Genomic DNA, 15,454 nt, shown 5'->3' with positions numbered 1-15,454 from the left:
TAATCTGATTGACTTCTAATAGTGTTACAACCCATCCCACCCATTGCGAGTTTATTTGGTTTTTACAAAAGGATATTTGTACTTTAATAATTTACACAGATTAAGAATTATCCCCTAATAAGAGGATATTTGCAGGAATATTTCCCTTTGTTGTTTTACTAAAGGGCCCATGGGTGATAAGTTCTTTCAGTGACTCTCCAGTTCAAAGGCTACCCATAATGGTTCACACCAGATGTCATGGGTTTTTTACTCGTTGAGTAGTAAAGAAATTACCTCTCAAGATGCTGACTGTGTTTTACATCCTGTACCTGTATATATACAATATATAATATATAAATTGTTCTTTTCTGAGTTTTCATTGGCCTGCAAAGGTTTGTAATGATCAGATGTGCAAACGTTTTTAAGAAAACTTTAAATATTTTTACTGGAAAAGGTTTACTGACATCAAAACCTTTTTACATTTCTTAAAACTTGTTATGATAATTATCTGACTTCATATATTCATTTAAAATATGTGTTCCAGAAATGTATCAGGTGACTAATGATCAACAACAAGGAAATACTGTCTAAAAATATTTTCCATCCAGAAACAAGCATGATAGAATCTAAAAAAAACAAACAAACAAAAAAACAAAACAAGAGGCTGGGCCAGCAAGAGCGTATAAATGATGGTTTGGTTAGCTGTCTTCCTCAAGGAACATCCACTCAGGCTTAACTACAGGTAACAACATCAAATAACAATACTCTACATCATGAATAAATACTCTTAAATATTTTCATTTATCTATTAGTCTATTCTTTTTTTTGTGGATACAGTAAAAATTGTGTTGCTTGTTTTTATAATTTATAATTTATTATGTCTTAAACTATTGTCATCTGCATATTGCTAAAACATTCTTAAAGAATTCACTGTTTAATAACTCAACACTTGTGTTTGGTTTGATCTAGATTCTCAGAGAGCAGTGAACAACGAAGCATTCCAAAATGCTGCATTATTTTGTGGTACTCTCTTGCCTTTATGCCATGAGCATGACCATGCGTGAGTATCACTAAGTGTTTTTAAAGTCAGAAATTCAATACATAAATCAGTGTTGACTAACTGAATATTCATCAAGTGTTAGTCATTAGAGGACATTTTAAAAGTAGAATAGCAATAAATTGCCAGGGTTTGACCTGTGTATAACTAAAAAAAAGTCAAAATAAAGGTCCAGTAAAAAAGGGTTTTAATCACAATTGAAAAAACATTGATTTTAGAGACCAATAGCTGTTAATTACCTTTCCAGCTTTACCTGATTATTACTCGTACTCCCCTGCTGTTGGGGACGGCAGTGGAACTGAATTTACCACTTCACAAGAGGGTCGCATCACTGGAGTCAGAGTTTATGAATATAGCGGTGGAAACTACATCAATGGGTAAGTTTCCCCAAGCACTGCTAGATATTTACACATTTAGGCAACATTTTATCAATCCCAAAAAAACCTGATCTGTCATAATTGTGTTAAAAATGTTACCTGCACGTAAATCGATTTTGCAACAAATGATACACTTCATATACAATCTGTTTTCTGTTAATTGTTTACTCTGTATTGCTTTTGTGTTAGTTATATGGTATTTTGGTGTGAATTATTTTAACAATAATGGCACATTCCCTAACTTTTTAGGCTCCAGTTGCAGTATGATGGTAACTGGACAGAACTGATTGGCACGAAGGTTTATGGCAATGAAAGGACGATGAGACTCTTTGAGAACGAATATTTCGTTCAGGTCTCTGGAAAGTACTCTAGTTACATCACTGAGCTTATGTTTGTCACCAATGAGGGGCGCTCTTTCAAAGTGGGGCAGCCTAGTGGACTTTCATTTAACCTCTACCCGACATATAATGGAAGTGCACTACGCTTCCTTAGCGGTCGACAGAATGGATTTGCCATTACCTCCATTGGGGCTCACTGGGCTGTGTTGTACAACCCTTCCACATAATAAAGTCAGAAATATCTCACTGGCTAAGAATTATGTGTTTATGTGAGGAAAATGCCAGTTAAAAAGTAACTTTCTAAGTAAAAATGAATGTACTAATTACTAATTCAACACTAAGGAGACTGGTGTAAACTTATTTTATTCTTAATCATGCTTTAAGTGCTTTTTTACACAACAATTCCTAAAGGCTCTCAATGATTCTAGTACAAATTTGATTTGTTTTATCTAACATTTATGAGATCTGTTAAATATTAACCTAAAATAACCTTTTTTTATTTTATTATTATTTTTTATTTTTTATGAATGGCATCACTATGAAAGAAGGGCATTCTAAAATGCTGGGTGTCACCCTAAAAACTAATGTGACCCAAAACTGCAGTGTGAATGATTTTCAGAATTGGACAAACTCAAAATCAGATTCAAAATCAATTCTGGATATGGGTGTTTACTGAACTTGATTTGACTAACTATTAAAGTTGATTTTTATTAAAACTTATTAAAGCACATGATATATTTCCATTGTATGAAGATCACAATAAAATATACTTATTAAAATGTTTACCATGCCTTTATCATTTATTTTCTACTTTCATATACCTTTTATGTATAGACTTTATCATTTACCTATGACCCAGAATTTCAATCAAACTTTACAAATTCATGTAAAAATGATTGCTGTCAAAATGAATGCGTTAATGCATGCGATTAGTTTTTTTCAGTTTAACACAATTAACGCAGCATCCTTTTTGTTTTTTTTTCCTATATGATCACGCTCTTATTCATGCAAATGCTTTTAAACTATTCAAGCATGACAAGGCACAAAAGAGAACACAGTACTGGTATGTATGTGAATCTCCTATCTGTGTGACACACACACGACTTGTGCACACAGAAAGCCCCTTCAGACAGCGCCGGCCTCACTGAGTTGTCTTTCGAACTTGAATGGACAAAAACACAAAATGATGCCAAAATGCCCGTTTTGTCGAGTATCCCCGCAAGCAGTGTCACAAATGAGTTTAGTAAAGTCTTAAACAGACTCTCCCCTGTGAAGGCCTCATCGACACGGCAGCCAGTGGCACCAACCCGATCTCACGGCAATTCGTACGAATAGGGCTTGGGTGTCGTGACGACATCATTACTTGGCGTGTCCGCCATGTCGATTGCCTCCTTTACTGCTACTCGGACTACTGCGTAAATCGTGCTCTCACAACAACCACGCTGTTATCTTAAAAAAGGCCAACATCACGCTAAGGTTGCCTTCAAGTAAGCAAAACAATGCTTTGAAAACTGGAAAACTGGTTTTGCTGCAAGGGCAAGGGGGTAGCAACAGGACAACAGCACAGAGACTGACAGGTCCGATGGAAGGGCTAACGTTAATGTTATGAGAGTATTAAAATACGGGATATTTTACAGGAAAATACTAAAATGGGAAGACAGCGGGAAAAGAGCTCAAATAGGTGAGAAACCCAGAAAAAACGGGAGGGTTGACAGCTACTAACTACACTTTTGAAACAGTTAAAAGTACACATGTGAATGGTTGTTAGCACTAACGGTTACTACTAGCAGCTAGGTGGAGCGCAGCTTACCTTTGTCCGGATTACTGTGTTCCCTCTGTTTTCCGGCTTTATGATCTGCAGCTCCTGAACCCATCCATTTGTGAACTGCACATGAGACTACAATGACGTGTAGCTTCGGAACTGTTGTGAAGTGTAGGCGCTCACACCACAAACAAGGTAGCCAAAGATGTCTGTTATGCAAAACTGCGGCAGCAAGTCGTCGTCGGTGCTCCACTCTTAATTTCATATGGATCCAAACCGTTAATAGTGCCGATTTTGTCCACATACTGGTCCCTGGCTTCCCTATTGAACGTATCCCGGTAAATTCCACATCCTTTTCGGAACATCTTTTTTCTTTCTTTTCTTTCTCCCAACTCTGCTTCTTCTCCTCGTTCGACTTGCTGTATGTTTACATTCACAAGGCCATCAACATGGCCGCCACGTCCCAGAATGCAACGCGGCACCCAAGCCCTATTGTACGAGGTGGCTAATTCGCACAAATTCATACGACCTCACTCGTATGAATTTGTACGTTTTTTGCTAAATCGTACATATTTTACGAGTTGCCCAATTTGTATGAATTCAAACGAATGACCTACCCCAGACCCCGTCCCTAAACCTAACCGTTACTGGGGTTTAGACAAATCGTATGAATTCGTACGAGTGAGTCATACAAATTCATACGAACCCAGCTAACACAGTTACGTTGTGAAGACGTAACCGGACCGGACCATATTCGTCGTAGCGACGTACCACATAATGTTCCAGTGACGTAACTTTGTGATTCCCATAATCGCTGTGGCGACGTTATAGTATGGAAGGCGAACGGGGACAAAAGTCTTTAAACGAAACGCGTGAATTTTGACCGCGTCAACACGCAGTAACCGCGTTTGTCCGCGGTAACGCGGCAAGTTTTTACGCGTTTCTTTTGTACGTGTAGACACGCACATTCTGGTCGTGTTAAGGCGTCAGTTATGGTCGCGTTACTTTAGTATGTGTAAAGACGCACAGTTTTACCATGTTAAGACGACCAATTTGAACGTGTTTCTCAACAAGCACATTATAGCCATGTTCGAACTTGTAATATATTTTTTAAAGCAGACTTACTTTTAGATTTACTCACATTTTAATCCTTTAGTTTATTGTGGCCTTTTTTTTACTGATATCTTAACTGCTAGAGTAAATTAATAAATGTTACATTGTAAATTAAGTAAATGCTATATATTCCATATTATACATTATAATTTATTTATATGGGTTATTAAATGTTTAAGTTATTGGCCTATCATTTTCAAAAGTATATAACTTACACAGCATAGGCTATATTTATAACTGAACACACACACACACAGAGAGAGAGAGAGAGAGAGAGAGAGAGAGAGAAAACTTCATTAACTTTAACATAATAATGTTTTTGTAATTTGGTGTTCAACCCAAAACCTTTAATTATCATATTTCTTTCAGAGCTGTTGTGTAAACAAATAAAAATTAAAAATAAGACAGCAGGTTATGTCCTCAGAACAAGAGTAAAGTGTCTGTTCTGTTTTATCGGTAAAAGTCAATAACCAACTGGATAGAAACAAACTTCTTAAAATTAATTTTCACTTTGTGAATCACAAGTGGTGATAAATGTTTTTAAAGTCTATAAGCTGTAACTATTTTAAACACAAATGGAGACAGGGGCGGCGCCAGAGAATTTTTAACGCATGTGCTGAGGTGGTGCTAGATCATTGACAGGGGGAGCTGCGCAATTATAGGCTAATATATATATATATACACTATTAATAAATGAGCAAAACTTGGCCACTAAATATTTAATATTCAATTATTTTAATGATCACAATTAAAGTTAATTTTATTAAATTGAACAAGCGCAACATTCAGCATTCAATCAAATATTCTAAAATATGTATTATTAATAATAATGTTATTTCAACATAATATCTGGTTATTTCGACATAATATGTGTGCGTGCAACAAGCAAGATGTGCATTTGTAAATCCGGTGTATTGATTTTTATTAATAAACTAGTGTTTTCTGACAGTGTCGCTGCAAGTTGACGATCGCCATATTCGTAGTGACCGCGCCTATAGAGAGAAATGCACATAATGGATTACATAATCAGAGAGTAGCCTTTTTCTTTTCGTTTTGAATTATTTCGTTTAAAGACATTTCAAGCTTTGTGTATTTGATGTATTTCTCATGTCTGTGTGAGGCATACACTGAGTTTCGTTAAGTTAGGATGAGATGCGCTCCAGTTAACGTGCAGTGCAAGTGACCGCGCGGGCGCCTCCATGATTATATTGTCTGTTATATTTGCTTCTTATTTATTAAATCCAGGCAATACGGGTTATGCACAACATTCTTCCGGGTTCTACAAAATGGGCTTAACTACTTCCGGCCATCAGCAACTGAGGTAAACACAGCGTAGTAATGGCGACCTTCTATAGCCAGTGTTTACAGGAGCTGCCCCTAATTTAAATTTCCGATGGACACCGTATTGTCAAACGGACGTCCAGAGCCCCGAGTAATCTGCTAGACAAGGGATTTAAATTTTACGCCTCCTCATTTATTCATAATTATGAAGGTAACGTTATCACAGTAACTATATGTAGCTTTTGCTAATGGCACCTGATATAGCTTTAGGTAACTATCAGTAAACAGTTAGTTAGTTTAGACTTGTATGCTATCAGTAGTTTAGCCTTTTATTTTTGCTCACAGACGATTAAAAAAATCAAATGAAGACTGCATTTTAGCGATGGGGTTTTAGTACCAACAGTATAATTACTACGATGTCCTGTGTGTTTATGCTGGTCAAACCTTCAATTATGTATTATTGACCCGCGGCGCCCCTTCCCGTTCCCGTCCAAGGTCTCGGTGTGGCCGGGTGTGCTCGGTCCCTCTCCCCCGCCGTTCGGCGGGCTCCCTCGGGGGGCCGGGTCCCCAGTCTCGCGGGCGCCGAGGCGATTTAGTTAAAACAAAGTATCGCGAAGGCCCTCGGCGGGTGTTGACGCGATGTGATTTTGCCCAGTGCTCTGAATGTCAAAGTGAAGAAATTCAATGAAGCGCGAGTAAACGGCAGGAGTAACGTTAACTAAGACTAAGTTAATTAAGACTCTTAATTTTCCCCAGACACAGGGCAGATCAGCACACAACAAAAACCGCTGTTCGGATGTTCCCTTTTCTGATATTTCAACATTCGTGACATTTTAATTAAAACAAATACACTGAAGTTTGATCAGAAATAAGAATTTTATTATAATAAGCGAAAATTAAGTTACCTTAGAGATCACCTACCGCTGCAGATGTGTACGGAAGTGAAAAGAGGAAATGCTTAGATCTGTTTTCCGGTTTGAACGCAGGGCGCTCCGCATAACCCCTATTGGTTGATGAAAAATTTATTAAAATTAAGATACAATTTATACAAAACAAAACTTAATGAAGTGGTCAAAATCATGTCTCAATCAACCACTCTATGTCTCCATGTCGATATATTGCATCCTATCTTACTCGTGCTGTTCACTTTTCATAAATCAACTCTTCTGCCCTCGGTTGAGTGTGTGGCTACTCAGCCTATGCAGCGACCTAAACATACAGTAAGAGAAGGTGGTTCCAGGAATGACAGGACACAGTTTTCTTCTCAGTGCCTTTACTGAAGACCTCTCTTTTTTTTTTATTGTAAAACTGTGAACATACAAGCAAATTGTATTAAAAATACATTTTAAATGCTGGAAGTGATCAAAATTCAAGATATAAGAATCACAAGATTACATTTTTAAATAATTCAGTTTGTGTCAGTTTGCCACCATGTGGTTGCAGAATATACTGCAGTTAAAGTCCGCGTGAACCGGAAGTTGCAAACGACTTTTCTCCAGTGTTGTGACGTATTTCCCAGTGAAAAGGAATATTGAACAGAGGGCAGGGTTTTACTCTAGCGCTCCTCCTCTCCATCTCTGCTCATAGCAGACTAACGGTTTGAGGGGAGTGGTTAAGCGTTTCCCAAACCAAGCCGTCAAACCTACGTCATCAGGGAAGGTCCTCCAATGCAGAGGGGAGGGGCATTTTCAGAATTTGATTAAAGGGGCATTCCACCCATTTGAACATTGTTTTTTATTTAAAGTGGGTCATATATGTAGTCGAAATGTAAAATAAATTTTGAATTTGGTGCCTTCGTGACCGAGGAAAGACAAAAAATAACTTCAGGACGCATTTGTATGAAAGACAACTCCCCCCACAATGCACCACATTGCACAGCTCCGCAAGCCACTCCCACTAATCCAGAAAGCGCATATCTGCCTATAAGAGAAATCACTCTTCCGTCTACAAGGCTAGCTACCACCAGAGCTTGAAATTCATTTCACATTCACACAAAATGTCTAGTTAGTTGGCGAACTCATTAGTGCATTACTCCTCGTTTGTATTTCTTTCGAAAAGGTGAATTATTGCATGGTACCTGGATGTTCAGTCAGAACATATGCGGTGCGAAACTAGGATAGTTCTCAACACAAACGTCCGTGTCCTCATCTGATTCAGAGATTTCGTCCAGGAGAAATTGTCATCGTTGAAATTCTTTGCCGCAGACGGACTCCATCTCTGTGTTCGTAGTTGCATCTTACAGTCTATGAGTTGCATAGCAGCTAGTGAGATCACCGGCGCCACCAGTCCGCCCTAACTCGAGCCAGTCCGGGCTCCTCGTCCGCGGCAGGCAGGTCTTCTGCCTCGGCTGCTCTTCGCTATAATGCGGCTTGTAAGGGTAGCCACAAACACCTGATTCAAGCATCAGACTTCCGAAATCCTCTTCTTCTATATCATATTGAGCACTCTCCTCCGCTATTGTCATTACTTTACATCTGTCTCCACAGCGCCTGTTAGCTTAGCTTCAAACAAGATGGAGGATATTGCTTTCAGTTTCAGAGAGTAAAGTCCCACCCACTGATCTGTAATAGAGCTGGTAAGTCCCGCCCCTTCCGTAAAACCCCGCTGGACCTCAAAGTTCAAAAACCGTCAATGCAAGTGAATGGGAGAAAATAATTATTTTCTGGTCCCGTTTGAATTGTGCCATGAATGTGAACATATGTTGTCTGTGAATTTTTTATATAACTCTCCATGTTACGAGTTTGACAGTATATGGAATGATTCTTCGGCTAGCAGTTGTGGAAAAGACATAACGAGAAAGACTACATGTCGCCTATGTGACGTCACCCCATAAAGTTGACTTACCCGTGGTTTTCACCAACCGCAACGATTTTATCCTCTCCCTGAAAGAAGGCGGTGAAGTGCACCAAAGACACAGCCATGTTTAGCGGGATCCGTGAGCTAGTCCGTGTGCTAGTGGTGTTGACGTTTCAAACGCGTCGAGAGTTGTAGTCCACAAAGTGCTCTCACACAAAGTCTAACCGTATCAAACTTCTACCCGCTAAATTGTATCATTCTTTACACGAAAAGTTATATAAAAAATTCACAGACAACATATGTTCACATTCATGGCACAATTCAAACGGGACCAGAAAATAATTATTTTCTCCCATTCACTTGCATTGACGGTTTTTCAACTTTGAGGTCCAGCGGGGTTTTGCGGAAGGGGCGGGACTTACCAGCTCTATAGGTCTGTAGCGTGAGCGGGTCCCGCCCCCTGGGAAAGATGAGGAACTAGTGCTTGTAGTCTCAACAGAAATCCCCCCCTCTTACACTTCCTCCTACAATGACGCAAAATGACGATTTTTGCGCCATTGTAGGAGGAAGTGTAAAAGGTAAATAACGGATTTCTCCCGTCTCAGGGGAAAATGAGAGAGTGTTGCACGACCATTCAATAGTATGACTGGGTTTCTAACAATGCAAAGCTTAATGCAAATGGGTGGAGTGTCCCTTTAAAGATTACGAAGCCAAAAAAAAATTTTGTGTGGATTGACTTGCATGGATGAATTGTTCACCACAAAACAATCAATTTAGGCAAACAAAGTACATATTTAATAATTAATATAAATAATTTTGATTTCATGTGGACTTTAATTGCCGTTTCAGTACACAGATTCACAGGCAGATCAAAATACTGTTCAACATATCTGTAATCCCAACATTTATTTACTGCTACTGTAGAAGAAAGTTGTAAATGTATTTCTTTTTTCACTATTCTCTAAAAGTAGCCTATAAAAGGTCTTTCCTCTTTAGTTTGATTTAGTAGAACATGAACTCAGCAAACCTTCGTCAAAGATACACAGGAAAACAAAAGCTACTTGTTTTACTTTTGACAACCTGTATGTAAAACCTGACAACCTGGGTTGTGTGAAAAGCAGTGCTAACATTGTCTTATAAGATATTGTGCAACCACATACTAAACAGAAGCCAGCAACATTAGCTTGGCTTAAATCACAAACAACTTTTTGCTTTTAAGAGTCAAAATAACCTCTTAAGTAACAGAACATTTAGAAAACAAAATTGGCCACTAATTACTTACGGATTATGGCATGTCAAAGCTTCCCAAAGATATAGCCTAAGGGGTCTGAGAGGAGTGTAGCATGTCAACACATCCGGACATTTTCTCACACCGCGTGTCACAAACTTTTTTGCCTGCTGCCTCAACACATCACCACAGAGTGCGTATAATCAAAGAACCCCCCAAAAAAACACTAATGGAGATACTGACCCCTAGTGGAAAAATAAAGAAATGCACCAGCGAACTAATACAATACTATTGAACATAGAGGGACAGAATATCAACATAAATGGAAACAAAATATGAATGGAGACATGAGTTCTGCTATGACTATGAGTTTGCTTGTGCTATTCTGTCTCTGTGTGTTTTACAGTAAACATCGTCTTGGATGCTGCAGGCTGATGAGTGCTATAATGAAATTAGTACATTATATTTAAAATATGTAATATGTAATATTACAGGCTCGACATTTACGCTTGTCCGGGCCATTTTTGAAGGGGCAAGTGAAAGAGAATTTTACTTGCCCGACCGGACAAATAGCCTGATTAAAACGTCAATAACAAAAATTACTATTCTGCATTTATTTAGTGTAAGTGGCGACTGAAAGTGAATAGCCTACTTACTATAGCCTAATATAATATAGAATGTAGGCTTCTGACGATAACAAGGTTCTGCGCGCCTAATTTGGAAACAAATGAAACATTCAAAATGTGTTTTTATATTTATATGATACAGTTACAGTTCAATAAACAAGTAATTAATATTAAGTCAGTTGAATGTTAGACACAATATTGGCATTTTTTGTTCTATTTCAGCAGCGAAAATAGTTCCACAGCGCATCTCAAAGGAAAACTTACCGAATGATTCAGTGTTTTGAACGAATCAGTTGAGTCAAAGATTCAGTGAATTCATATTAATTTACAACGGCCTCTTCCCTGAATGAATCAGCCGTTTGAATAAATGACTCAATGACTCAGTCATTAAAGGGATACTTCAGGATTTAGCATTAAGCTTTGTATTAGTAGAAAACCTGTAATATTTTTTAATTACCGTGGTTTCCACCCTCATATCCCCGTGAGACGAGAGATTTATGTATTTTTTGTCTGAAAAAATCCTCCGACATCGTAGGATTTTCTGGCCAGAGGCTAAAGACTACAACCAGTAGGAGGAGCTGTTCCGCATGTTTTCAACCCGCCCATAGAGGGTTGGATCTCACTCACAGAATGTACACACAGTGTCCGCCGTCTTTCTTTGGAAGCTAAGCTAACGGGTTCTTATTCTGTGGAGAAAGCTGAGTAGTAGGAGAAAACTGAGTAGTAGGGGTTACCACCCTCTTTTTCCCGGACATGTCCGGCCGTTGAGATCGTCCAAAATGTCCGGGATTCGGCTTTTGCTTTCTGCGGTCGCCATTCATTGTTTACATGCACACCTTTTGTTTCAATCTAACTGAATTCATTCCGATTGGTGAATCTAAATGTAAAGTTTACATGAACACTAAACAAGTAATCGGTTGATGTGCGTTTTAACATTGCTTAGAAAATTGCACTCCTCCGTGAGAGATACGAGACCGGCGCGTCTCAGTAATGACGCCACCGGCCTCGCGCCGTTCTCCCGCGGCCGTCAGCCTCGTCCTGCTCGCCACAGTAAACATAATGAATGGCGACTGTAGAACGCAAAAGCCAAATCCCGGACATTTTGGGCGATCTCGAAATCGCAAACTCGTCACGGAGACTCACTAGTAGCCTAACCTTGTTGTTTTCAACTGCGCTCTCTAACTGGTAGGCGTGGCTTGGGAGTGGCCTCCTAGGGCAGCGAAGCAAGTGCATTCTGGGAGTTGTTGTCTTTCATCCACATAAGCCAAAAATACATTTTCTGGCTTTTCTCAGTCTAGAAAGCTCCAAAATCAAAAATTTCTTCACATTTCTTCTACATAAATGACCTATTTTAAATACACATTCATCTTTCCAGAGGTGAAGTATCCCTTTAAGACGGTCGCCTGCCGCCTCCTATAGTGGTTTATAAATATTATTTCTATGTACAAATAATATTTCTTATTTGTATATTCAAAAACTATTTTAAATAATCTCATTACATTATTTAATGGAGTTTAATTTGATTGGCAACAGCCCTTTAGCATCTTATTATTCTATTTTAATTTATTGATCAAATTTAAGAATTTTAAATGAAAGATGAAGCATAGGCTATATTTAAAACGATTAGGGAAAATGCCCTTTAAAAAAGATTAAAATATCATAAATATGCCGATTTATATATGTTAAAGCTGACTGAACAGTGATGAGAATACTGATTCGTAATATTATATTACATAATTATATTTACAACACACAAAAAAATCTCATTTTTTTCCTGTTCAAACAAATGTTTTTACTTGGACAAGAATGACCGACCGAATAATAATATAAAAAAATTATATATATATTATTACTATTATTCATTTATTTACCCATAAACCTGTCTTTAGGAAGCCATAAGTTACAGTGGCAAAAATAACTTTGTGAAACCTTTGGGGTGGTGGACGGGGTTTAAATTAAGACAGGAGTTTGCCTTAATCTAGTTAATCGTATTTCTTTTATTTTATTCCACAGCTGATGTGTGCAGTTTATTATTGCTTACATTAAAATAATTTTCTCTTGTTTTGTTTTTTAATTGCAGTCTTTTTCTTCTGCCATTCATGCTTATCAGCTCCATGCAATCTTAAGCTTTTCTTGGTTCAGCTGCACACAGTCTGAAAAGGTTTTTTGCCAGTTTGTTAAAATAAAAGAGCCTTTCTAAGAGCCATCGTTTAAGCTTTTGACTTTTCTACCTTGAGAAACGTTAAACAAACAACTTAAAAGGGCATGACAAATCATGACATAAGGCTGACATCACTCACAACGTACCAATGCATTATCCCTCATGAACAAATATAACGTCTGATGTTTACGTGCATACCAGTATACCATTACGACATCCTTCATGAATAAACACGACGTCTGATGTTTATGGAAGGCCAAAAGGGCCAAAACGTGCGAAACTGTCGTGTAAACCATAGACAGTAAAAGAAATGGACACAGCGACCCCATTGGATTCAACGGAGACAAAGTGAAGCCAATTAGAAACTCTTACTTCCTGGGGGTCGAGCGTACTGCGCAGACTCAAACTGAGCTTGACGACGTAGATGTGACGTGAGCAAACCGTCTGTCTTCTAGTAGCTGTGCCAAGATCAATCTGAATCATTCCCTTCCGAGACTTGCAGAGACGGTGAGTGTGAGTAGGAGCTGTCCATGAGCTAGCAGCAGGAGAAACGTTTAGTAGGTGTTTTGATTAATTACTTTGTCATTTTGCCTCGACGTCCTCCCGATTGCCCGCGAGCTTCTCCTCCTGTCCATACGGTAATTTTCTACTGTGCGACAGAGAGTTGCGTGGTTATGACGCAATCGTTAGCCTATTTTTACAAAAATTGCTTCTACGGGGCCATAACGTAAGCTACAAGGTAATGAAGCCTTTTATACATTTTCGTGTTTCTTTAGAAATAAATAATGGACAAATGGAGTCTTTAAACGCCTCAGATGTGAAGTTATTCGCTGTCAAAGTGACGCCAAAATGAATGGGAGTCAATGGGATGCTAACAGCAGGTGGGGGTCCGCTAGCCAATGGCGGCGCCCGGGGGTACCTTCAAAATAATAGAAATCCATGCCCCCCTGGGTGTAAACACGTAGTTACGCGTTAACGCGCAATTTACGTGTTAACACGTCATTACGTGTTAACGCGTAAATGACGTGTTAACACGTAAATTGCGTGTTAACATGTAAATTATTGGACATTAGCACCACCTACTGGTTTGGTGCTCTTGCTCAAACACACAGACCCTAATTATGATGCAGTGGCTATATTTTGAGCCCAAGACAAATCAGAGTGATTCTCAAAATGTTCAAAAAATTATAAAATAATTATGAATGCTATTTATTTATGCTCATTGTCAAGTCAAGTCAAGTATATTTGTATAGCGCTTTTCACAATACAGATTGTATCAAAGCAGCTTCACAGTATTAAATTAAAATAATACAACAAGGTTTGTTTCTAGTGAAATTTATTGATTGATAAAATTAAATTAAATATTCCCAAAATATCCCCAACTGAGCAAGCCAAAGGCAACAGTGGCAAGAAACCGAAAAAACTCCATCAGGTGACCTAATGGTGAGCTGAAACTCCATCAGGTGACCTAATGGTGAGCTGAAACTCCATCAGGTGACCTAATGGAGAAAAAAAAAAACCTTGGGAGAACCCAGGCTCAGTCGGGGGCCAGTTCTCCTCTGGCGTTTATGAACTAGAGGCCGGATTGTAGTTTGAACTGTAAGATTAAGAATATTATATGAATGCCTGGCTGAAGAGATGCGTCTTTAATCTAGTTTTAAACTGGGAGAGCGAGTCTGAGCAACGAAGGAAGGCTATTCCAGAGTTTTGGAGCTAAATGTGAAAATGCTCTCCCTACTTTGGTGGATCTGGATATCCTAGGTATGACCAAAAGCCTCGAATTTAGTGATCTTAAAGAGCGCGATGGATTATAGGGCGATAGAAGATCCGTTAAATAGACTGGAGCTAAGCCGTTTAGGGCTTTATAAGTCAGTAGCAATACCTTGTAATTAATACAGAACTTTATAGGTAACCAATGTAGAGATGATAAAATCGGTGTTATATGATCATATTTTCTTGATCTAGTAAGAACTCTAGCGGCTGCATTTTGGACTAACTGTAGCTTGTTTATTGAGGATGCAGGACAACCGGCTAATAAAGCATTACAGTCTCGAGGTCATGAATGCATGAACTAACTTTTCTGCATCAGAGACTGATAGCATGTTACGTAGCTTAGCAATGTTTCTAAGGTGGAAAAAGGCTGTTCTTGTAACATATGAAATATGATTTTCAAAAGACAGGTTGCAATCTAATATAACACCCAGGTCTTTTCCTGTAGAGGATAAAGTAACAGGACATCCTATGTTAAAGTTGTATTGTGAGAGGTTTTGTGGGCGTTTTTTTTTAACCGATAAGTATTACCTCTGTCTTGTCTGGATTTAATAAAAGAAAATTACGCGTCATCCAATCTTTTATATCTTTAATACACTCTGTCAATTTGGATAATTTAGCGTTTTCATCTGGCTGTGATGAAATATATATTTGAGTGTCATCAGCATAACAATGGAAACTAATTCCATGTTTCCTTATAATATTTCCAAGTGGCAGCATATATATTGAGAATAACAGAGGGTCTAACACAGATCCCTGCGGCACTCCATAGTTTACTGAAGTTATGATCGATTTTTCTCCATTTAAATAGACAAAATGGTAGCGGTCAGATAAGTATGATCTGAACCAGCTTAATGCTTGTCCTTGAACACCAGTATAATTTTGTAGTCGATCTAAGAGTATTGTGTGATCTATAGTATCGAACGCAGCACTAAGATCAAGTAAAACTAGTATTGAGATACAGCC

At 38.4% G+C, this 15,454-nt stretch overlaps 1 protein-coding gene across 1 annotated transcript; it reads left to right on the top strand.

Moving 5' to 3' along the window:
• The first annotated feature begins 692 nt into the window (after positions 1 to 692).
• Positions 693 to 2,540, top strand: LOC307172951 (zymogen granule membrane protein 16-like). The gene is made up of 4 exons (XM_079895716.1): positions 693 to 721; positions 949 to 1,039; positions 1,284 to 1,413; positions 1,663 to 2,540. Exons 2-4 carry the CDS (start codon positions 985 to 987, stop codon positions 1,976 to 1,978), a joined length of 501 nt encoding a protein of 166 aa, XP_079751842.1. The 5' UTR covers positions 693 to 721; positions 949 to 984; the 3' UTR covers positions 1,979 to 2,540.
• Positions 2,541 to 15,454: the final 12,914 nt, after the last annotated feature.

The sequence above is a fragment of the Squalius cephalus genome (assembly GCF_949319135.1).
Source record: "Squalius cephalus genome assembly, chromosome: 15".
NCBI lineage: Eukaryota > Metazoa > Chordata > Actinopteri > Cypriniformes > Leuciscidae > Squalius > Squalius cephalus.
The sequence above is the reverse complement of the archived record's forward strand: the minus strand, read 5'-3'. Positions and strand labels throughout refer to the sequence as shown.

Coding starts and splice junctions, on each gene's coding strand:
- LOC307172951 (XM_079895716.1), top strand. CDS start 985: ATGCTGCATTATTTTGTGGTACTCTCTTGCCTTTATGCCATGAGCATG. Junction 1,040..1,283: donor TGCCATGAGCATGACCATGC/GTGAGTATCACT, acceptor TTACCTTTCCAG/CTTTACCTGATTATTACTCG. Junction 1,414..1,662: donor GGTGGAAACTACATCAATGG/GTAAGTTTCCCC, acceptor CTAACTTTTTAG/GCTCCAGTTGCAGTATGATG.